Below are 24,279 nucleotides of genomic sequence, written 5' to 3' on the forward strand. Positions count from 1 at the left end.
TATCCCTCTAAATCTTTTCTGACCACTGTGCGTTTACATTGGCCTTGCTCCAAGTCTAGATCAGCTTTTTGAATTGTAATTTGCCAAATTAACTCCAGGAATGTCTCTGTCGGAGAGGGCAGCAATTCGGGTTTGTCAGCCCCTCAGGCTCTCATAGCCTCTCTGTACCACCCTGCGTGTGTTTCCGTCAATGAACCAATAACTGCGTCAGTCAGTGGTGAATTCTGGGAACACGTTGTGGGGTATTTTAGTCTGCTTAAGGGCTCTCAAATGTTAAAGCTGTGTCCCAATTCTCTTCCCCATCTCTCTTCGTTATTGATGGACCATGGATACGTTGAGGAGGAACTAGATGGCTTTCCTACGTACTGTATTACTCTCTGCTCTTAAATCCTCTCTGATACTGTAGATCAGTGTTCATGAGGGACAGGAGATGTGGATAGGAAGCTGTTGAACACCATTTGGCTACGGCCAGACGATGGACATGAACCAATGGATTCGTGAGGCGCTTCACACTTAGGAACAACCATTAAAGTTAAATAGCATTTTAGAGGGTTGGGATATCAGGCACATCTCACATGCCATCTGTGCTGTCTAGAGCCTGGGACTGCAGAAGACTTTTCTAAAGCTACGTACAGCACACCATGAGGGGATCCTTTCATATTCTAAGGTGCTGCGTGGGTTGTTCCTTAGGTCAACATTAGTTCTTATGCCGTTTTTCGCCTAGCACTCTTAACAGAACCATCGCTGGTAATTGGACCCAGTGTTTTATAAAAAAACTGAAAGTGAATGTATTGCACTTGATATATTTCCCCTCTTTGATACAGTGTTAATAACTACAGAAGCTTGAACTGAATTAGGTTTTCTCCTGCATTGCTTTGAATTTACCACAGGAGGACTCCAATGAAGTTGTAGAAACATCTGAAGGATGATTAATGGAAACAGTATGGACAAATTTCAAGTCTAATAGTTATGTAAATAAGGTATTTTTATTCTTAATACATTTGCAAACATTTCTAAAAACCTGTTTTCGCTTTGTCATTATGGGTTATTGTTAGTGATGCACCAATATGATATTTTTGGCCGATACTGATATCCAATATTTTCCTTTGCGCCCCCAAAAAAACCAGATACCGATAACTGATATTTATCATTTTAGCGGCCTTTTTAAGCATTCTAGTACACTTAAATAGTTAACACACAGACGCAGCAGTCTAAGGCACTGCATCTAAGTGCAAGAGGCCCTGGTTCGAATCCAGGCTGTATCACATCCGGCCCTGATTGAAAGTCCCATAGGGCGGCGCACAATTGGCCCAGCGTTGTCCGGGTTTGGCCGGAGTAGGCTGTCATTGTAAATAAGAATGTTGTTCTTAATTGACTTGCCTATGTAAATAAAGGTTACACACTCACACCACACTGACCAAAAAGTTATTTTGTTGGCATTTACGTATGTCCCCATTTACCAGTAAAACATAATCAAAACCTATGTATTTCACTTACCTGCTGTGCTGTTTCGTTGTTCATTTGTTAGGTCATTTCATTCTCAAACATTTTCTATGGAACGTCATTTTGGTCTTTGCTATGGAAATGCGTTTGGGTCTTTGCGTGTCAAAAAATATACTATTTAACACGATCTGACGTGTCAAATAACACTTTGACGTGTCAATTAAGCTTGATGACCAATCAGGACCTGAAATGACTGCACGGCACATAATAATTTAACACGTTCATAATTTTTTTTACATAGTTATTACACATTGATTACACTATCACTCGTATTTCATGTCACAACGATTCGTCGATAGGTATGCTATTATGCTAGTGAAGTTGTCTCGCGCACGTACAGTGCTGGTCATAAAAAAAAGCTAGCTAGCTCATGGATGCAAACAATGTTCTTCCCCAAAAACAAAGCAAAACGACATATGTTTAAGTAACTATAGTTAGCTAGCTAACCTATAGCTAGGCGTCATCATCTAAAATAACCCTAATTTATAAGACAGTTCTTATTTGAGTAATGGTGGTCGGACCCATCTATGTGAAGCTAGCCACAATAAGGATTAGCCACAACATTGGACATTTCGGTTTGCCTTCAAAATAAAGGTATGGCATAATTATACTATTTTTATTAATTTGCATCACTGTCAATTACATACTTTTATTTTGAAGGCAAACCCCCAAATCCACTATTGTGATTAATCCTTATTGTGGCTAGCTTCACAACACATATCCCGGTCCAGTCGAGCCTCAATAGCCAGATGAAGCTAACTAGCAGCTTGTAACATTCGCTTTACAACAGGGTTAAGTAGCTGACTAACTATTTATTTTAATGAACTGAAGTTCAATTTCAATAGGCGAACAAGTGGCAACCTAGCTAATAGTTTCTCACAAGGATTCCTAAATCATTGCTAAGAATAATGAAAATGACTGCAGTTTCTACTGGTCATTGCTTTCAGGACGGTTGAATTGGTGCTAGCTAGGTACCAATCTAAAGCTAGGTACCCCAGAAGTTGCAGTCAAACAAATTATGCTTTTATTACCAACCCGGTATTGAAAACACATTGACAGTGCTACTGTATATTTTTTTACACGCAAATACCTCAACAGCGTTCCATAGTATGTATGTTGTGAAGCTAATAGCAGTGACGCTGTTACTGTGTAACTCCAGTAGGGCGACGTTTGAAAAATAGAGTACTTGGTAGTGTGTACCGGTGCTTGACCAGTCGGCGAAAGCCATCATCACCCACGACAGAACGTTTGATTGTCAAGGGCAATGAATCCCATTATCTTTGCTTTTTTTCGGGCAGCCTAGTCATTGTGATGTAGATTGATGCGGGGGATAAAAAATATATTTAATTCGTTAGAGCCTTATTCTAATATGTAACAAAATGTGGAAAAAGTCAAGACAGAAGGCATCTCAATACTGTGTTAATTACACTGCATATCATTATAGTTTAGATGAGTGCATAATGGTATATATTTACAGTAGGAAAATCTGGAGTTGCTGGTCGTGTCCCATCTTTGTCTTGAGCACTAAATATGTTGATTACAGTAAAAAGGAGACTGGAGTGTTTAACCTAATAGTGTTTCCGGACAACAGGTACTGTAGGGGAGACCAATAGGGCTGGCCCTCCTCGACAGATAGGTTCCTCTCTTTTGTCCTCCCTCGGAGAAAGAGAGAGGAGCAGAGTAGTGGATACAAATAAAGCTTTATCACTTTGAAGTCTGAACCAAACATCTGTTTACTTCCTCCACTTTCTCCTTTCAAGGAAATCCATACTGTAGCAGTACCGTTTTTCTTCTCACCCCCTAGAGCCACATTACGACACACATGGCTTACATAATCAGCATAGTTTTTAATGATTCATTTTCTTTGTAAACAAAACAAAGAACCCACTGGGCACACACTGGTTGAATCAGTTGTTTCAACATAATTTGGCAACGTAATGTGATGTGGAATCAATGTGGAAAAAAAAAAAAAAAGTCATCAACCAGTACTGTTTTCATAACATTTGAACCAATGTTGTAAACATTGAAATTAGAGTAAAACTTAAACTTAAATACAGTGGACCAAACCTAGCACTGTTGCAGTTCTTGACACAAACCGGTGTGCCTTCTACCATACACCGTTCAAAGGCACTTAAATATTTTGTCTTGCACATCCACCCTCTGAATGGCACACATACACAAGCCATGTCTCAATTTTCTCAAGGAGTGAGGTTGGGTTTATGTAGGTTTATTGGATCTTTGGAAGTTTAGAAGTAGTTACCATTAGCCCTTATACATGTTTTTTCATAATGTACAGAATATATACTATCCACGCAAATGTTGATATTTGGTTGTGTTCACAATTCAATATCTGGTTTGTCTACAAATTAATGATTGATTTGTTGGATTCACGTTCCAAAGTAAAAAAAAATAGAACTAAATCAAACTTTAAATGCACTTCAAATAAAGTTTGATTTGATTTAGTGCTATTCTTCCACTTATATTTTTGGTTGAGATGGAGACGTGAATCCAACATACAGTTGAAGTCGGAATTTTACATACACTTAGGTTGGAGTCATTAAAACTTGTTTTTCAACCACTCCACAATTTTTTTTCTTCTTGTTAACAAACTATAGTTTTGGCAAGTCAGTTAGGACATCTCCTTTGTGCATGACGCAAGTCATTTTTCCAACAATTGTTTACAGACATTATTTCACTTATAATTCACTGTATCACAATTCCAGTGGGTCAGAAGTTTACATACACTAAGTTGATTGTGCCTTTAAACAGCTTGGAAAATTCCAGAAAATGATGCCATGGCTTTAGAAGCTTCTGATAGGCTAATTGACATAATTTGAGTCAATTGGAGGTGTACCTGTGGATGTATTTCAAGGCCTACCTTCAAACTCAGTGCCTCTTTGCTTGACATCATGGGAAAATCAAAAGAAATCAGCCAAGACGTAAGAAAAAACAATTGTAGACCTCCACAAGTCTGGTTCATCATTGGGAGCAATTTCCAAATGCCTGAAGTTACCACATTCATCTGTACAAAAAATAGTACGCAGATATAAACACCATGGGACCACGCAGTCGTTATACCGCTCAGGAAAGAGAAGCGTTCTTTCTCCTAGAGATGAACGTACTTTGGTGTGAAAAGTGCATAACAATTTCCAGAACAACAGCAAAGGACCTTGTTAAGACTCTGGATGAAACAGGTAGAAAAGTATCTATAACCACAGTAAAACAAGTCCTATATCCACATAACCTGAAAGGCCGCTCAGCAAGGAAGAATCTACTGCTCCTAAACTGCCATAAAAAAGCCAGACTACGGTTTGCAACTGCACATGGGGACAAAGATCGTACTTTTTGGAGAAATGTCCTCTGGTCTGATGAAACAAAAAATATAAATGTTTGGCTATAATGACCATCGTTATGTTTGGAGGAAAAAGGGGGAGGCTAGCAAGCTGAAGAACACAATCCCAACCGTGAAGTACGGGGGTGGCAGCATCATGTTGTGGGGGTGATTTGCTGCAGGGGGGACTGGTGCACTTCACAAAATAGATGGCATCATAAGGAGAAATTATGTGGATTTATTGAAGCAACATCTCAAGACATCAGTCAGGAAGTTAAAGCTTGGTCGCAAATGTGTCTTCCAAATGGACAATGACCCCAAGCATACTTCCAAAGTTGTGGCAAAATGGCTTAAGGACAACAGAGTCAAGGTATTGGAGTGGCCATCACAAAGCCCTGACCTCAATCCTATAGAAAATTTGTGGGCAGAACTGAAAAAGCATGTGCGAGCAAGGAGGAATACAAACCTGACTCAGTTACAGTCGTGGCCAAAAGTTTTGAGAATGACACAAATATTAATTTCCACAAAGTTTGCTGCTTCAGTGTCTTTAGGTATTTTCTCAGATTTTAGTATAGTATAATTACAAGCATTTCATAAGTGTCAAGGCTTTTATTGACAATTACATGAAGTTGATGCAAAGAGCCAGTATTTGCAGTGTCGACCCTTCTTTTTCAAGACCTCTCCAATCTGCTTTGGCATGCTGTCAATTAACTTCTGGGCCACATCCTGACTGATGGCAGCCCATTCTTGCATAATCAATGCTTGGAGTTTATCAGAATTTATGGGGTTTGTTTGTCCACCTGCGTCTTGAGGATTGACCACAAGTTCTCAATGGGATTAAGGTCTTAAGGTGCTCCATCATGCTGGAAAAGGCATTGTTCGTCACCAAACTGTTCCTGGATGGTTGGGAGAAGTTGCTCTCGGAGGATGTGTTGGTACCATTCTTTATTCATGGCTGTGTTCTTAGGAAAAAATGTGAGTGAGCCCACTCCCTTGACTGAGAAGCAACCCCACACATGTATGGTCTCAGGATGCTTTACTGTTGGCATGACACAGGACTGATGGTAGCGCTCACCTTGTGAGGTGTATGTAAACTTCCTACTTCAACGGTATATTAATACATTTGAAATCAAGTACTTCTAAACTTCCAATCCTTTTTATACAATATCTAAATGTAAAAGTGTATTATTAATTAATTTGCCATCCTATTTATTATGGTAAGTACTTCTAAACTTCCAATCAAACATGGATGAATGATAGTAGCTACACGTTGAAATTATGGTGTCCTTTGTTGGGCAAATCAGATTTTTATTTATTTAACCTTTATTTAACTAGGCAAGAAAAAATTCTTATTTTCAATGACGGCCTAGTGGGTTAATTGCCTGTTCAGGGGCAGAACGACAGATTTGTACCTTGTCAGCTTGGGGATTTGAACTTGCAACCTTTCGGTTACTAGTCCAACACTCTAACCACTAGGCTACACTGCCGCCCCTGTCAATGTAGCCTACATAAACCCAACCTTACTCCAAATGTACTTTCACATACAGCTTGTGTAAAACTATTCAACACAAATGAGTATGACAGCTGATCATGTCTAAATGTGCTGACATTATAGCTCAGCTGAAACGAACACCGCCTGTTTCCAACGTGCCCAGCGTTGTCTGGGTTTGGCCAGAGTAGGCCGTCATTGTAAATAAGAATTTGTTCCTAACGGACTTGCCTAGTTGAATAAAGGTGTAATATATATATATACAAAAATGTAATTGATTGGACACCATTTGTAAAGGCACACACCTGTCTATATAAGGTCCCACAGTTGACACTGCATGTCAGAGCAAAAACCAAGCCATGAGGTCGAAGGAATTGTCTATAGACCTCTGAGACAGGATTGTGTCGAGGCACAGATCTGGGGAAAGGTACCAAAACATTAATGGGGCATTGAAGGTTCCCAAGAGCACAGTGGCCTCCATCATTAGTAAATGGAAGAAGTTTGGAACCACCAAGACTCTTCCTAGAGCTAGCTGCCCGGCCAAACTGAGCAATTGGGGGAAAAGGGCTTTAGTCAGGGAGGTGACCAAGAACCCTGATGGTCACTAACAGATCTCTAGAGTTCCTCTGTGGAGATGGGAGAACCTTCCTGAAGGACAACCATCTCTGCAGCACTCCACCAATCAGGCCTTTATGGTAGAGTGGCCAGATGGAAGCCACTCTTCAGTAAAAGGCACATGACAGCCCGCTTGGAGTTAAACAACTCTCACACCATGACAAATAAGATTCTCTGGTCTGATTAAACCAAGATGAATACCAAGTGTCACTTCTGGAGATAACCTGGCACCATCCCTACGGTGAAGCATGGTGGTGGCAGCATCATGCTGTGGGGATGTTATTCAGCAGCAGGGACTGGAGACTAGTCAGGTAGATGAGGGGAAACAAATATTTAATACATTTTAGAATAAGGCTGTAACGTAACAAAATGTGTAAAATTCAAGGAGTCTGAATACTTCCCGAAGGCACTGTTCCTCTTTATTTAGGTTGATAGCACGACGTTGAAACAACGTTGATTCAAACTATTTTACTATCAACATTGAAACAAGGTCAAATAAAATGTCTAATCAAATCTTAAATTCTACGTCATTTCAACCACCCAGTAAACTGTTGTATTGAATCTAGGTATTAATATTATAGCTTTTTTTAATTTGGAATTTTCAGCACTTTTTCAACATATACATAGTTCTGATGATTACGTTGAAATTAGATTGATGCATCAACCTGTTTGTCAGCTTAAATCAATTAATTTAAGTTGAAGTTTTACCCTAATTTCAATGTTCTTTTTCAAATCCAATGTATTTGCCACATTGATTCCACATCACCAGTGTGTGCTCAACCAGTAGGTGCTCAGTGGGAAGTTTTTTTTTCTCCAGATGTGTTTTGTTAGTGTTTTTGTAGCTGTGCATCTCAAGCTGTGTAAATCAGGCTGACATAGGCATTTTGTCTAGGTGTTGAAATCCTAATTAGATAGTTGGCAACCGTATCCTTTAATTCAGTACATCCTGTATAAACTCTGTGTGCTATGGCAAACATAAACTTTGCAACATAATTTATTTGACTTTTTTCATGGTTTCCTTGCAGTACAACCACTAAAGTTGTCATGACAAACCATTTGTATTGTTTGCAGTAAAGTTGTGACATTTAAATCAGGAATCCTCAATGGTGAAAAAAACACGGCCGTTTGCGATATTACTAACAAAGTGTAAAACTAATAAGACAAAACCAACAGACAAACGAAAAAGGGATCGGTAGTGGCTAGTAGGACGGTGACGACGACCGCCGAGCACCGCCCGAACAGGCAGGGGAGCCAACTTCGGCGGAAGTCGTGACAGTACCCCCCCCCCCCCCCCCCCCCCCTCCACCGGCCTCGAGGACGACCCGGAGGACGAGGTGCCGGGCGATCCGGGTGGAGGCGGTGGAAATCTCTCAGGAGAGAAGGGTCCAAAATGTCCCCCACCGGAACCCAGCATCTCTCCTCCGGACCGTACCCCTCCCAGTCCACGAGGTACTGTATGCCCCCCACCCGGCGTCTCGAATCCAGAATGCCCCGAACTGTGTTCGGGGACCCCTCGATGTCCAGAGGGGGCGGAGGGACCTCAGGCACCTCACATTCTTGCAGGGGACCAGCCACCACCGGCCTGAAGAGAGACAAATGAAACGAGGGGTTAACACGGTAATACCTAGGAAGTTGTATCCTGTAACACACCTCGTTTATTCTCCTCAGGACTTTGGACGGCCCCACACACTGCGGCCCCAGCTTCCGACAGGACAGGTGGAGGGGCAGGTTTCGGGTCGAGAGCCAGACCCTGTCCCCCGGCGCAAACACGGGGGCCTCACTGCGGTGCTGGTCAGCGCTCCTCTTCTGCCGTTCTCCCGCTAACCGTAGTGAGTCCTGAACGGCTTTCCAGGTGTCCTTGGAGCGCTGTACCCATTCCTCCACCGCAGGAGCCTCGGTCTGGCTCTGATGCCATGGGGCCAGGACCGGCTGGTAACCTAACACACACTCAAGTTAGTTGAGGAGTGGCGTAGGGAGTTCTGAGCTAGTTCAGCCCAGGGAACATACCTTGCCCACTCACCAGGCCGGTCCCGGCAGTAGGACCGCAGAAACCTGCCCACATCCTGGTTTACGCGCTCCACCTGCCCATTACTCTCGGGTGAAAACCTGAGGTTAAGCTGACCGAGACCCCCAGTCTCTCCATAAACGCCCTCCACACTCTGGACGTGAATTGGGGGCCCCGATCAGAAACGATGTCCTCAGGCACCCCATAGTGCCGGAAGACATGGGCAAACAAAGCCTCCGCAGTCTGCAGGACCGTAGGGAGACCGGGCAACGGGATGAGACGACAGGACTTAGAAAACCGATCCACAACGACCAGGATCGTAGTACTTCCCTGGGACGGGGGAAGGTCGGTAAGAAAGTCCACCGATAAGTGTGTCCACGGCCGCTTGGTCCTGTTGTGGTGGGTGATTCTGTAACGGTTCTCTTGTTGTGAAGTAGAGGCGGACCAAAAAGCAGTGTGGTTGTTATTCATTGTACTTTAATAACGAAACTGTACATGAAAAACTAACAAAACAACAAACGTGCGTAAACCTAAAACAGTCCTATCTGGTGCAAACACAGAGACAGGAACACAAAAACAATCCCGCACAAAACAAGGGCGGGACAACCTACTAAATATAAGGAAGCTAATTAAACTAAAATACACACAGGTGAAACTAATAAGACAAAACCAACAGACAAACGAAAAAGGGATCGGTAGTGGCTAGTAGGACGGTGACGACGACTGCCGAGCACCGCCCGAACAAGCAGGGGAGCCAACTTCGGCGGAAGTCGTGACACAAAGAAGTTACTGCAAACAACCAACACAGTTTGTGCCCCTCGGACATCATTGCACGCGCGACGCTGATCATCTCATCGACAAAAGCAATAACAATGGTGGTGGGGTGGCCAGTGGCGCTCTTTCCTCCTACTGCGGATTCCATCTTTAAGTTTAACAGACCTAAAGGTTCAGTGAATTAATAGAAGACCTCCACCAGAGAGTTGTGGGTTTGACCCTGTTGTCTCACTATTGTCTCACTGAACCACCGACCTAAAGGATAGGGCACAGATCTAAGCACAACTCAGTGGGGAGCTGAGGAGATAAGCACTGCATGGACCTGGACATAAACTTTATGAAATTACTCCTAATTTAAGTGAATGTAGTTTCTTTGGTTTATTTGTCGTGTTTGCAATGGATCCTCACAATTGCCCCTAAAAGCTAGTTGATGGGCACTACAGTATAAAAGGAAAATAGTATTTGCTTTATCCATTGCTTCCTCAGCACAACTAGTGATGCAGACAGACACAGATGCATTGTCACAGTAGATAAAGATTCATACAGCTGCAGGAGGCACAGATGATGATGTTAATAGAGATGACAGACATACGGTAGATAGACAGACAGATGAGGATATTAATAGAGATGACAGACATACAGTAGATATACAGACAGATGAGGATGTTAATAGAGATGACAGACATACAATAGATATACAGACAGATGAGGATGCTGATAGAGACTGTAGATATACTGGCAGAATTAAGCTATTATGTGATGGCATTTTGCCAAAACACCTTGAATGTGCTTTCGAAAATGCAACAGAAACAGTTGTATGACTTTAATATTAATAGTATTTATTACTGAAAGACAAGAGACAGGCTCTGAAAAAAGCATGTTTTTTGGGTTCCTGTCATTTGCACCTACGTGTTATAAATCTGCGTTGGCAAGGAAATCAGCACTTGTGTAGTGGGCATGTGTTTCCAAATACTTTTATTGCCTCTTGAGGATCATTGAACTCAGCCTAAGCACCTGCCATATGGGAACAAGGTTGAAAAATACAGTCGAGGCAGTCCTAGCCATCAATAACAGCTTTTATTTACTCAAACCTCTTAAAGTGACAGTGTTTTTTTCCCATAATGTATATTCAGACATCTAGCTAAGCACTTTCAAATTAAGGTACCACATTTCTACACCTTATTCCCATATTTGCTTTGATTTCAACAGCTGCCAATTTATAAAAGTGCAAATTAAAATGTTCCCTATACTGGCAAGCCAATATGAAATTGGCAATTTGATCTGTAAATTCTTAACAATTTCATTCTTGACTTCCCAACAAACCAAAATGTAATGTTTGTATAAAGCTTTTGGCTGATGTTACAAGAATGTTCCTATTTAATCTGTTCTTTAAAGTTTCCTAGAATGTTTCATTAGGTTGTGGGAACATTGTGGGGACATCACAGAAGATATGTTCCCTCCCCCCAAAGAAATCCAGTTTTACGGATGATTCTTAATGTTTCTTTTAGGGTGCAAAAAACATTCACCTGATGTTTCAAGAACATTCCCAGAATACATATTGTCTGTTCTTTAAAGGTTTCCAGTATCTTTCTTTAGGTTGTAGAAACATTGTGTTGATATGACGGACTAGGTTCCCGAAACACTAAAACTGTCCAGTTATGCTGACATTCAGCAGATGTTCGTATCAGGCTGCACAAAACTTTATTTTGATGTTGCTATAATGTTTACAGAACAGACTTTCTGATTTCTTTAAAGGTTCCCAGAATATTTAATTAGGTTGTGGGAACAGTGTGGGTACATTACAAGAGAGAGGTTCCCAAAACACAAAATATGCTCAGTTGTGATGGCATTCATACAATGTTTAAGTTAAGTTGCACAGAACATTCCTATAATGTTGGCAGAACACCTGGTCCAAGTTTTTGAAGTTTCCCAGTATATTGAATTAAGCTATGAGAGTTGTCTGGGCTGTTGCAAGAATATTTTTGTGATATTCACATAGGTTTTTATTTTTATTTTACCCTTATTTTACCGGGTAAAATGTTGCACAGAACATTTCCACAATGTTCCACAATTTCCAAATAAGTCCGTTTTTATGATGCTCATAGCACATTTGTTTTAGGTTTAGCATAATATTCCATTGATATTCAAGCAATATACATTTGCCCTGGTCTTGGAGGTTCTCAGAACATTTAGAAATGTTTATTGCATTTTTATCTACTATTACCACAACATTCTCAGCATGCACATTTGTAGCCACTTAAGGAACAAGAAAGCAGATTGGATGACATCCCCATGATTTTGTTCTCCAGATTTAATGGCAATTCATATTTGAAGTTGATATAGAGATGCATGGCATTTTCTTCATAGGACATTTGAACAGCATTTAATCATACAAAACCCAACCATATTCTTTACACTGCATGCAGTACATTGACATTCTGCACATGTAGGGTTTGAACTTGCAATGTTTGATTTCCAAGGCCAGTCTTTTATCCTCTGCGCCACCAGGTAAGATCTCTTACAATGGCAAGAAAAAGTATGTGAACCCTTTGGAATTACCTGGATTTCTGCATAAATTGGTCATCAATTTTGATCTGATCTTCATCTAAGTCACAACAATAGACAAACTTAGTGTGCTTAAACTAATAACACAGACATTATTGTATTTTTCTTGTCTATGTTGAATACATCATTTAAACATTCACAGTGTAGGTTGGAAAAAGTATGTGAACCCCTAGGCTAATGACTTTTCCAAAAGCTCATTGGAGTCAGGAGTCAGCTAACCTGGAGTCCAATCAATGAGACGATTGGAGATGTTGGTTAGAGCTGCCTTGCCCTATAAAAAACACTCACAAAATTTGAGTTTTCTATTCACAAGAAGCATTGCCTGACGTGAACCATACCTCGAACAAAAAATATCTCAGAAGACCTACGATTAAGAATTGTTGACTTGCATAAAGCTGGAAAGGTTTACAAAAGTATCTCTAAAAGCCTTGATGTTCATCAGTCCACGGTAAGACAAATTGTTTATAAATTGAGAAAGTTCAGCACCTTTGCTACTTTTCCTAGGAGTGGCCATCCTGCAAAGATGACTGCAAGAGCGCAGCACATAATGCTCAATGAAGTTAAGAAGAATCCTAGAGGGTCAGCTAAAGACTTACAGACATCTCTGGAACATGCTAACATCTCGGTTGATGAGTCTACGATGCGGTAAACACTAAACAAGAATGGTGTTCATGGGAGGACACCACAGAAGAAGCCACTGCTGTCAAAAAAAAACATTGCTGCAAGTTTGAAGTTTGCAAAAGTGCACCTGGATGTTCCACAGCGCTACTGACAAAATATTCTGTGGACAGATGAAACTACAGTTGAGTTGTTTGGAAGGAACACACAACACTATGTATGGAGAAAAAAAGGCACAGCGTACCAACATCAAAACCTAATCCCAACTGTAAAGTATGGTGGAGGGAGCATCATGGTTTGGGGCTGCTTTCAGGGCCGGGACAGCTTGATATCATCAACGGAAAAATTAATTCCCAAGTTTATCAAGACATTTTGCAGGTGAATGTTAGGCTATCTGTCCGCCAATTGAATCTCAACAGAAGTTGGGTGGCGCAACAGGACAATGACCCAAAACAGAAGTAAATCAACAACAGAAGAAAATACTCCTTCTGGAGTGGCCCAGTCAGAGTCCTGACCTCAACCTGATTGAGATGCTGTGGCATGACCTCAAGAGCAGTTCACACCAGACATCCTAAAAATATTGCTGAACTGAAACAGTTTTGTAAAGATGAATGGTCCAAAATTCCCCTTGACCGTTGTGCAGGTCTGATCCACAACTACAGAAAACGTTTGGTTGAGGTTATTGATGCCAAAGGAGGGTCAACCAGTTATTCAATCCAAGGCTTCACATACTTTTCCCACCCTGCATTGTGAATGTTTAGATGGTGTGTTCAATTAAGACATAAACGTATAACTGTTTCTGTGTTATTCGTTTAAGCAGACTATCTATTTGTCTATTGTTGTGACCTAGATGAAGATCAGATCAAATTTTATGACCAATTTATGCAGAAATCCAGGTATTTCCGAAGGGTTCACATACTTTTTCTTGCCACTGTTCACCTTATTTTTCAGTATAGCCATGGCAGGATGGTCAATCAGGAATTCCATGCTTCCTTTTTTTTTGCAATTTTTATTTTACCAGGTAAGTTGACTGAGAACACATTCTCATTTACAGCAACGACCTGAGGAAAATATGAATGAGCCAATAGGAAGCTGGGGATTAAGTGAACATGATGGTATGAGGACCAGGTTGGGACTTTAGCCGTAAAACCAGGGTTAACACCCTTATTTTTACAATAAGTGCCGTGGGATCTTTAGTGACCACAGTCAGGACACCGTTTAACATCCCACCTTAAAACTGCACCCTACACAGGGTAATGCCCCAATTACTGGCTGAGGGCTTTGGGATATTATTATAGCGTTGGGTTATTATTTTTTTCTCCAGAGGAAACAGTGGTTCCTTCTGGCCTTCCAACACCACTTCCATCAGCATCTGGTCTCCCATCCAGGGACCAACCCTGCTTAGCTTCAGAGGTAAACCAGCAGTGTGATGCAGGATGCTATGCTGCTGATGTAATTCATCCAGGGAAATAATGTTAATTGTGTTATTCACCATCACTTCACCCATCCTCTTTTTATGCTGCATACTTCGGTGCCTACATTTACAAGGTATCCAGGACTGACTGCTGATCTAGGCTCACTTTTGCTTTTCAGATTATGTAAAATAAGTCTGGGGGGGGGGTGTATCAAGCATCTCAAAAGTAGGAATTATATCGGGTGTGTTTAAAAAAAAAGTTGAACAGTACATTTTTACACAATGTTTAATTTTGTACAGTTTGTCTAAATTCTGCATTTATGACTGGATTAGAAAACATCTGGATGGAATAAAGACATCCTATCTTTTAGATTATAGATTGTAGATTATATCTGAGCCTCAATTTTTTTTTAAATGTCTAAAGAAAACATGGTAAAAGAAGATGGAATTAAACCTGCAGTCTTCAGCTCTGCATTCACATCATTAACTCGCTGCACCACCAAGAGATAGCTGTAGCGTTTTTTTTAGTTGTCTAATATGGTCAATCAGGACACAACACAATTTCGGAGTTATTAAAATGTTCCCATCGTCTTCATATGAGGTGTACTTGTAACACTGTATTTTATGACAAAATGTGTTCTGGGGACGTTCTTGCAACACCAGGCAAATGTTTTATATAAATATTGTATAATCATTGTATAATCATCAGCACGACTGGACAGTTTTTGAGAACATTTGCTCGAAGCCTAACTAATGTTCTGGGAACTTTTACAGGACCAGTTTTGGTTTGCTTGGACAATAGTACTGCTACATTGTCTTATTATCTAGAAACCTAGTGATAACTTTTGGGGAATGTACTTTGGTGGTTGTTACAGATGTTGTGCACGACATTTTAGTAAATGTTAGGGGAATATTTCAAGGATATTTCGTTTTAAACATAAAAAAACAAACATTATTTGAATGTTTTTTGGGATGTTATCTTAATGTTAGATAAAACCCTAACTAGAACTTAATGGGAATCTTAGCTAATGTTCTGGGAATGTTACCGGTTTGTGGATTGAGACACTTGACCACTGCCAACATGAGATACCCATGTGATAGTTATTGACGCTGGGTATTTGGCTCCTTGTTGCAGATATAGCAGAAGAAGAAAAAATGTATTTCTAGGACAATATACTGGACAAGCTTCCAACCGTGCCTTATACAAGTGGAAGCAAAATGGCTGTATTTTAAAGGCTCCGGTCCTAAGTACTGTAGACTTTAGCTCTCAGTTCTCCGTTTAATTGATTGGCACAGGATTTATATGAAGCCACAGCTTTGGTGTAAAGACATTACATGGCTTGTTAGGGCCTTGAGCCTCTGCCAATGTGGGGGCGCAGGGCCAGATCTAAACAGCCTTCTAGTCTCTGGACCCACACAAAGTCAATGTAAAGTACATTTAACAGCTGCTGCAGCATGTGTGATTGAATTGGTCAATTCAAATTAAACAACTCACCCATGTATATAGATTGAATAGGTGATATTCTAGGTTGACAAATAACATCTTTGTTGTTCATCTATCTTAATACCACTCTGTTCAATTGTTTTGGATCCCTCTTCATCAAACTAACAGCTTGTAAGTTCTGCACGTTATCCGGCAATTCCCTGTTTTAAATCTATATTCAACCTAGCCCCAGCCTCTATCAGGGTTTCCCAACTGGCGGCCCGCAGGCCGATTTTGGCCCGCGCATGGTTTTATTTGGCCCTCAAATTTTTCTGGGGACATAATAGACTAAAAACACCAGGAAATCAGCTCCAAGTGATTTTAATTTAAGAAATCTGTTCTCAAGTATTCCCACACAAAATAGAGAGACACGTGATCATATACAAATGAAAGCAAGGTTTGAAATTATTATGTTTTAGACAAACATATCTTTTTGGGCTTCTTGCTGTCAATTTGCCGTCTACAAATTATTTGTAATTATTCATAATTATCCCTGCTCTATGTCCTTGAAGCACTGCAACTGTTGCCTGTCAACTTGTTTAATTGAATGTGGCAAAGACATTAAACTGCTTGTAGTGTAGCAAAGCATTATAGTGCAGTCCTCTCCCTCTAAATGACCTTGGCTCTCATCATCATCATCAACTCATGGTTAACCCTGATACCTATAATTGCTATCTGTCTGTCTGTAATCGAATACTCCTGATTGGACAATATAAAATTGCATAATAGATCTTGAAAACATTATGTTCCATGATTGGTTTGGGTGAGGACTGTCCCATAGGCTTTCATGAGGTTACAGACTTGCGTATCTGACATGACCAACATCATAGTGTACTGTACCTCAGCGCTCTGTGTTCTTTTTACATGTTTGTAAAGTACAGTGTTTTTGTGATATATCATATAGGTTAATAGCTAACGCAGCAGGTAGTAAAGAAACATCTGAGCGGAGTCCCCACATCCGGTTTTCAGGGGAAACGGAACTAGTTTGACGAGACTGTGTCTTCCAGTTTCTTCCAACTCCGCATAGGCTACATAGCTATTGACATAGCTTTAGCTTACATAGCTCTAATAAATCATTTTAGGCAAGTAAGTATTTACATTTCACAGCATTGCTCCACAAGACAGTCAGTGAACGTCTAGAGGTTGGAGAAGCAGTGAATGTTCCATGGAACCCTCCAGTCTTCTTTATGAGGGTTGTGAAGAGCTGTCAGCCATCTTGGATTCCGGTTACCACAACAAATAGAGCATTCGTGGAGCGCCACATCACAGGGGAGGTTTAACGAGGGTGTTTTGTCACTTCACTCTCCTGCAGAGAACAGACATGACCTCTCCAGAGCAAAGCGACAGAGAAATGGTATTGATTAGCCTACGTGGCAGCAGCCCTGGGGTTCGTGCAAAAAAGTTAATAGCGATCAAGGTTACTGGCTGAAGCCAGTCAGGCACAGAAAAAACTGGTCTATGTATTGTTTCACATCCACTCTGTGAATGACCGTATGACTCAGAAATGGACCCAAACATGCGTGACTCACAAGGCCTGGAACTTAAATCTCACTGTTCATTTTAATACATCATTTATTTCCATGCACTAAGAACATCAATATTTTCTTACATTATTTGCACGATGAAGCTGTCCTGTGTATGCTCAATACTGTACCTTTCACTCAGACCTTTGTCTGGTATCCAACTGACTGAGTAACTCAGTCATATCCCAAGGAAATAAATAAAATCAAGCAAGACGTTGAGTGTTTTGCCAGTAACGTCCCACCCATTTAAATTATGATTGATGTTGATGAAAGTCAGTTCAAACAAGGCCAAATCAGGATTTATGTCGTCACAAAGACATCCCAAACCAGATGTGATGTTGTTGGGCTTGGGGATAGAGACTATAAAGTACACAGTGAGCCAACATTAATAATTTGCATGTCAAGGAGAGATTAACTTGAACCCTACTTGTATTTGTGAGAAGTATTGACATGCACCAAGCTGTCTGTTAAACTACTAGTACACAGCTCAGACACCCATGCATACCTCAAAAGACATGACACCAGAGTTCCCTTCACAGTCCCCTAGTCCAGAAAAGACTATGGGAGGCGCACAGTACTAAATAGAGCCATGGCTACATTGAACTCTATTCCACATCAAGCAACTGATGCAAGCAGTGAAATCAGATAAATACATGTTATGGAACAGCGGGAAGAGACACACACACACAGGCACAGACACACAAATACACACCTACACATGATAACACACTGTAGGCACTATACACACACGTACACATGGATTTTGTGTTGATCGGGAGTCCCATAGGGCGGCGCACAATTGGCCCAGGGTCGTCCGGGTTAGTAGAGGGTTTGGCCGGGTGGGTAGGCCGTCATTGTTGTCACGTCTTGACCATAGAGAGCCTTTATTTTCTATGGTGGAGTAGGTCAGGGCGTGACTGGGGGGTTAGTTAAGTTTATATTTTCTATGTGGGGTTCTAGGTTGTTTTTTCTATGTTGGGGTTTTGGTATGATTAGAGGCAGCTGGCTATCGTTGTCTCTAATTGGGGATCATACTTAAGTAGCATTTTTTCCACCTGTGGGTTATGGGATATTGTGTATGTTTAGTTGCATGTTAGCACTGCATTGTCATCACGGTTCGTTTATTGTTTTGTCTTTGCTAAAGTTTCTCTTCTTTTAATAAATGATGTGGAACTCAAAGTACACTGCGCCTTGGTCCGACATTCTTTCCAACGATCGTGACAATTGTAAACAAGAATTTGTTCTTAACTGTCTTGCCTAGTTAAATTAAGGTAAAAATAAATATAAACTATAACAGACATTTTTCTTGAAATGGAGGAGGAACACTCCTCTAAAGTCCTTTATCAGATTATTTTATAAACCGTACTGAAAGATGCTGTGCTAGTCATGTTGAACGAACATCCTACAAAATCTGTCTCGTTTAAGGCAAGTTCCAACAGTAATTGATTTAATCCTAAATAATTGTTCTATAATTGGAATTGTCAGGGTAGGTGTCTATTCCAATAGGCAATGAATAACCAGTCATTTACCAGGTACTGTATGATCACTTTTTACCTTACAGTACCTCCATTGACCTCCCTCTCTCTGTGCCCCCAGGCTGGTGGTTTGTCAGTACAGCGGAAGAGCAGGGCTGGGTCCCTGCCACCTACCTGAACACCCACAGCAACACACGAGATGACCTGGAGCTGGGCGCCTCCAAGTCCGGGGAAGGTAAGCGCTCCACACCACTTTGAATACAGGAAGAAAGCTTGTACAATACATCTAGTATTCAAGCTGCACCACAATACCGACCATGTTAGCCTTCGTCACTTCCAGCAACATTGTGACATTTAGGGACCTACAACCTCCCCCCACCCATCTCTAAAAGGGTACAGTAGTCTGACTCCCACCGCCGACTGACGCTCACGTCCCTCGTCCAGTGAGAACACCCTTCTCTGTGCTGTTATCCACTATAAGCACCCCTGAACAAGCTCCAGATTCAGCCCTGAGTAAATAGGCTGGAGAAGGACTGCCAGGGCCTAAGCCACAACTCTGGGCTGAGGTGCACTGAGTGATGTACTGTACTCTACAGTAGCAGTGTAGAAATTCTATACTAAAAGGAGGTTACCTCCTTGGAGTTTTGGATGGTGAACGAATGAAAGAGGTGCATGTTTGGTTCACTGTAGGGATTGAGCTGTGAGGAAGATGTTTATGTGAGTCTGTTGTTAGTAAAGTCATGTCTGATGTTAATTATTCCGGGCCCTGAGATAAATTCATACAGACTGATCAGTGCCTTAGCATTTTCACTCTCCACTCTCTCACAGACAAGTGCAAATATCTTGGAAAAGGCCACAACTGTTTTAGTCATTATTTTACAGTAGGCAACTTTAAAGATGGAAATCATTTACTTGCATCTTACTGTTCCAAGCAAACATTCAGATTTTCCAGCAGTCTGGCAAAACAAGCATTTACTGTAACGAGTGTCGACTCAAACACTGTGACCCACATTCCTAGGACCGGAGTTATGGGCGGGCCTTAGGGGGCCTGGCTCGCCCTACCGTACCTTCTTGCCCTTCCCAATAAAAATGATAAATATTGATAATTTATTTGACCAAGATGCTCGCCGACAGAAAGATACATTTCTGATAAAGCATCCGAGCGAGCGAAATAGCGCCCTTCTGTCTCAGTATTTGTAGCCCATGTATTTTATGATGTCTGTCTAAAAGGACTGTGGCATGTCATACTGTTTTTTGCCAGACGTCATCAGAGACATGGGCTGCGTATTGTAAAGCAGTGGGGCGCTGTTTCACTCACTTAAGATGCTTTCTCCAGGGACATAGTTTCAGACACTTTTAAGGAAAGTTGGCGAGTGCACTGTTTTGATTGTGCAATTATTTTGGACGAACGTACGAAGGTAACCTACTTTTTGAAGTGATTTGTTTGACAATCAAATGAAAACATCGTGACTGGTTGTGTTCATGCCACATTGAAAGGTAATACATTTTTACAGTTAAATTACATATCTTTAGTATAACACCCATACCAAAATAGAAACTTGGAAATCAAATGCCCTTCCAACTGATTAGTTCTGGCCGCCGGCCCTGTACATCCCCCCCTGGCACTGTAGATCTTTTGACTGGAGGAGAGAGGAGATGTCATACAGCACATAATGTACTGAGTCAGCCTCTTTAGTCCAATAGTTACAAAGTATTCTCAATGGGCTTCTTTCTCCCAAGGCACGCATCCAAAATGCATATCCATTCCTTATAAAGGTTTTTTTTATTTTTAAAGAAGGAATTAATCTCTCTGTTAGTGATACAGCTTTCTGGATTTTCACATTCATGCAAACCCCACAACTGTGACCCCATACACGCAGGCACACGCACACACGCACGCACGCGCACTCACACGCACACACACACATAGCAGATGCTGCCAGAGCGGTCAGGGGACAATCTGTCAGTGTAATTAGCGTTTATGTGTCTAATCAGTCATGGGAATAACTCAGGATCCATAAACTCTCTCTGTCAGCCCTGTGGATTGTGCTCCATAGCACTCTGTAAGACACTTTCATTGAGATGGGGCTCTTGTGGCGAACAGGACTTGGAACACGTTATATGGCTTCAGCTGAAGATGTTGACTGGAGGATATGACGGTGTAAATGGGGAATTTCTTCCTCATTGGAGAAAGACTATCACATGAATGAGAAACACTTGGATATGTTCCTACTTGGGGTGGTCATATTTCATCATTTGTTTTTATTCTGTAATACCTATGATAGGCCTTCTCAGATTGACTCATCCAATATAATGGTTATCAATCTGTCTTCTGACACTAGTGTTCTGGAGGAGTATGTGGGTCAGTTTTTGTATAGTTTTGAGCAGGTACTTCGAAAAATGTCTCACTTCAGTTTTTCAGCTCCCAGTGTATGTACCACTCAGTTTTTGCCTGAAATCTCAACTTCATGCTAAACGTTGAGATTAGTGCTCTGGTTTAGTGATGGAAACCTTTTCCTTGAACTAGATAATTATATAAGCCTTGCCGTTTATAGTGTTGGAATGTGACAAAAGATCCCTCCGAAGCGCCTAATCATTCCCGTCTCCTGCATTTAACTAACAAAAACCCCCAACAATTATAGACCTGTTGTGGCTGCTGCCAAAGGAATTCAGCTGGTCTATTAGTTGCATACTATTCCCAAGCAGCAATGTGTTCCCCAGATGCTCCTGCAGGACAGGATGGGAAGACCATGCTAACAATCCACGCTAATTACCAGCCACAGAGAAGATGTCCATGGCTTACATTTCCTGTGTAACATTCATTCAACCCCATCACTGTCCACTCCTTCCATTGCAATGTGGCATTTTTGTTTCCATGTTTGCCATGTGACTAACTAATAACAGAGTTGAATCTATGTCGTTTGTGATATATGTGCCTGCCTTTTATGTTTCTGTCCCCATTTGTGTGTGTTTGTGTCTGGTCACCATGTGCGTGGTTCAGTCACTAAACGACGTAAGGCCCATCTGAAGAGGCTGGACCGGAGATGGACCCTGGGGGGAATGGTCAGCAGGCAGCAGAGTCGAGGTGATCTGAGACAGGGTGCCCACCTCCTCATCTTCCTTCACCTCTAATCCCTCTATCCTCTGACCCCTCACCTGTCCACACTTCTGTCCCCATTGTACCTTGTCCTGTCTTCTCTCATACCTGATTAGGGTTGCAAAGCTACCTGTAATTCACCAAAGTTTACAGAATCTTCAAGTAATCTATGGCAATTTATGGTAATTTATACTTGAGTTTCTAGTGGATTCATATGGATAAAGAGAAAATAGCCTAATTAATTTTAAAAAGCAGCTAATCAATAATGGCATTATTTTCAATTAATTCTTCCAAATATTTACTTTTTTTCACAACTGCCACCAGTTTGGCGCCATAACATTTACAACAAAGACATATTTACATGGTAAAATCCATAAGTGTGTCATATTTCATGATGAAACCCTCATATTAAACACCAATGGTATTCGTTAAGTTGATGGTTTATATTTAGGATCATGTTTTACAGCTTTGTCATTCTATTATTATTTTTTTTAATTTTTTTTAATCATTTTACAGACACCTGTGATGATCTGACGTACCCAAAAGGGCCACTAGATGTCTTGTGATAAATTACATAAAATCCTTGAAAGTTACCTGGAAGTTTACTGATAAACTTCTAACGCTAGTTAAATACCCTCGCTTTGCCACCCTACAACTAATGCCTAATGTATTGTCTTGTCATATGCTGTCTGTTACACCGTAATGACCCACACCTAATAATCACTAACATCGTTATTATCCAGCTAATTAACAGTCCAGCCATGTCATTACCATGCTAAACAGGGTTTCACATCCACAGTGGTGGCTTGCAACAGTTACAGATTTGACCTTATGCAAGAAGATAAACTTACAAAAAAATGTACCATCTTGTTGTTTCAAGACTACTACCTTCAAGTGCAGAAACTGAGTATTTTCTGCACTTGAATGTAGTAGTCTTGAAATCAATGATTAAGTCAGCAACTTATATTTCAGTGTTGGAAATTGAGTGAAATTATATTACAGTATATAATAAGATTGACTCATGTAAGCAGTTCATTTTAATTCACCGCTATGTGCAACTCCAATCTTTTCTGAATTACAGCTATAGCTATAGCTACAGAACCATCTAAAAGTTGTAGTATCATTTACTTTGGTAGGCCGCATAAAATATTTTGCCACTGTTTGGCTTTTTACGAGCAAATTAAACATGAATACATACAGTGCATTCGGAAAGTATTCAGACCCCTTGCCTTTTTAAACATTTTGTTATGTTACAACCTTATTCTTAAATGGATAAAATCGTTTTTTCCCTCTCATCAATCTACACACAATACATACATTTTTTTTGCAAAAAAAATAAAACATTTATAAAGTAAATATCACATTTACATAAGTATTCAGACCCTTTACTCAGTACTTTGTTGGAGCACCTGGCAGCGATTACAGTCTTCCTGGGTATGACGCTACAAGCTTGGCACACTTGTATTTGGGGAGTTTCTCCCATTCTTCTCTGCAGAGTCTTTCAAGCTCTGTCAGGTTGGATGTGGAGCGTCACTACACAGCTACTTTCCGGTCTCTCCAGAGATGTTTGATCGGGTTCAAGTCCAGGCTCTAGCTAGGCCACCCGAATACATTCATTGACTTGTCCCGAAGCCACCCCTGTATTGTCTTGGCTGTGTGTTTAGGGTCATTGTACTGTTGAAAGGTGAACCTTCGCCCCAGTCTGAGGTCCTGAGTGCTCAAGGATCTCTCTGTGCTTTGCTCCATCTTTCTCTCGATCCTGACTAGTCTTCCAGTCCCTGCTGCTGAAAAACATCCCCACAGAATGTATATTTTATTTTTAATTTAACCTTTAACTTTAACCTTATGCTGCCACCTCCATGCTTCACCGTAGGGATGGTGCCAGGTTTTCTCCAGATGTGGCGCTTGGCATTCAGGCCAAAGAGTTCAATATTGGTTTCATCAGACCAGAGAATCTTATTTCTCATGGTCTGAGCGTCCTTTAGGTGCCTTTTGGCAAACTCCAAGTGGGCTGTCATGTGCCTTTTACTGAGGAGTGGCTTCCGTCTGGCCACTCTACCATAAAGTCTCGGGGACCAATGCTGCAGAAATGTTTTGGTACCCTTCCCCAGATTGGTGCCTCGACACAGTCCTGTCTCGGAGCTCTACGGACAATTCTTTCGACCTCATGACATGGTTTTTGCTCTGACATGCACTGTCAACTGTGGGACCTTATGTAGACAGGTGTGTGCCTTTCCAAATCATGTCCAATCAATTGAATTTGCCACAGGTGGACTCCAATCAAGTTGTAGAAACATCTCAAGGATGATCAATGGAAACAGGATGCACCTGAGCTCAATTTCAAGTCTCATAGCAAAGGGTCTGAATACTTATGTATTGCAACGATT

The 24,279-nt window shown here is 41.1% G+C and overlaps 1 protein-coding gene across 4 annotated transcripts in view; it reads left to right on the forward strand.

Moving 5' to 3' along the window:
• Nucleotides 1-24,279, forward strand: part of LOC139411752 (SH3 and PX domain-containing protein 2A-like) — a 96,334-nt gene that overhangs the window by 54,263 nt on the left and 17,792 nt on the right. For 3 of the 4 annotated variants that reach the window (XM_071158465.1, XM_071158483.1, XM_071158476.1), the window contains one exon: nucleotides 18,917-19,030. In XM_071158465.1, coding sequence (XP_071014566.1) covers nucleotides 18,917-19,030 — 114 coding nt within the window. Of the gene's footprint in view, nucleotides 1-18,916; nucleotides 19,031-21,796; nucleotides 21,881-24,279 lie in introns of all 4 variants that reach the window. The other variant, XM_071158455.1, reaches the window with a different exon arrangement.

The sequence above is a fragment of the Oncorhynchus clarkii genome, chromosome 1 (genome assembly GCF_045791955.1).
Source record: "Oncorhynchus clarkii lewisi isolate Uvic-CL-2024 chromosome 1, UVic_Ocla_1.0, whole genome shotgun sequence".
Classification (NCBI taxonomy): domain Eukaryota; kingdom Metazoa; phylum Chordata; class Actinopteri; order Salmoniformes; family Salmonidae; genus Oncorhynchus; species Oncorhynchus clarkii.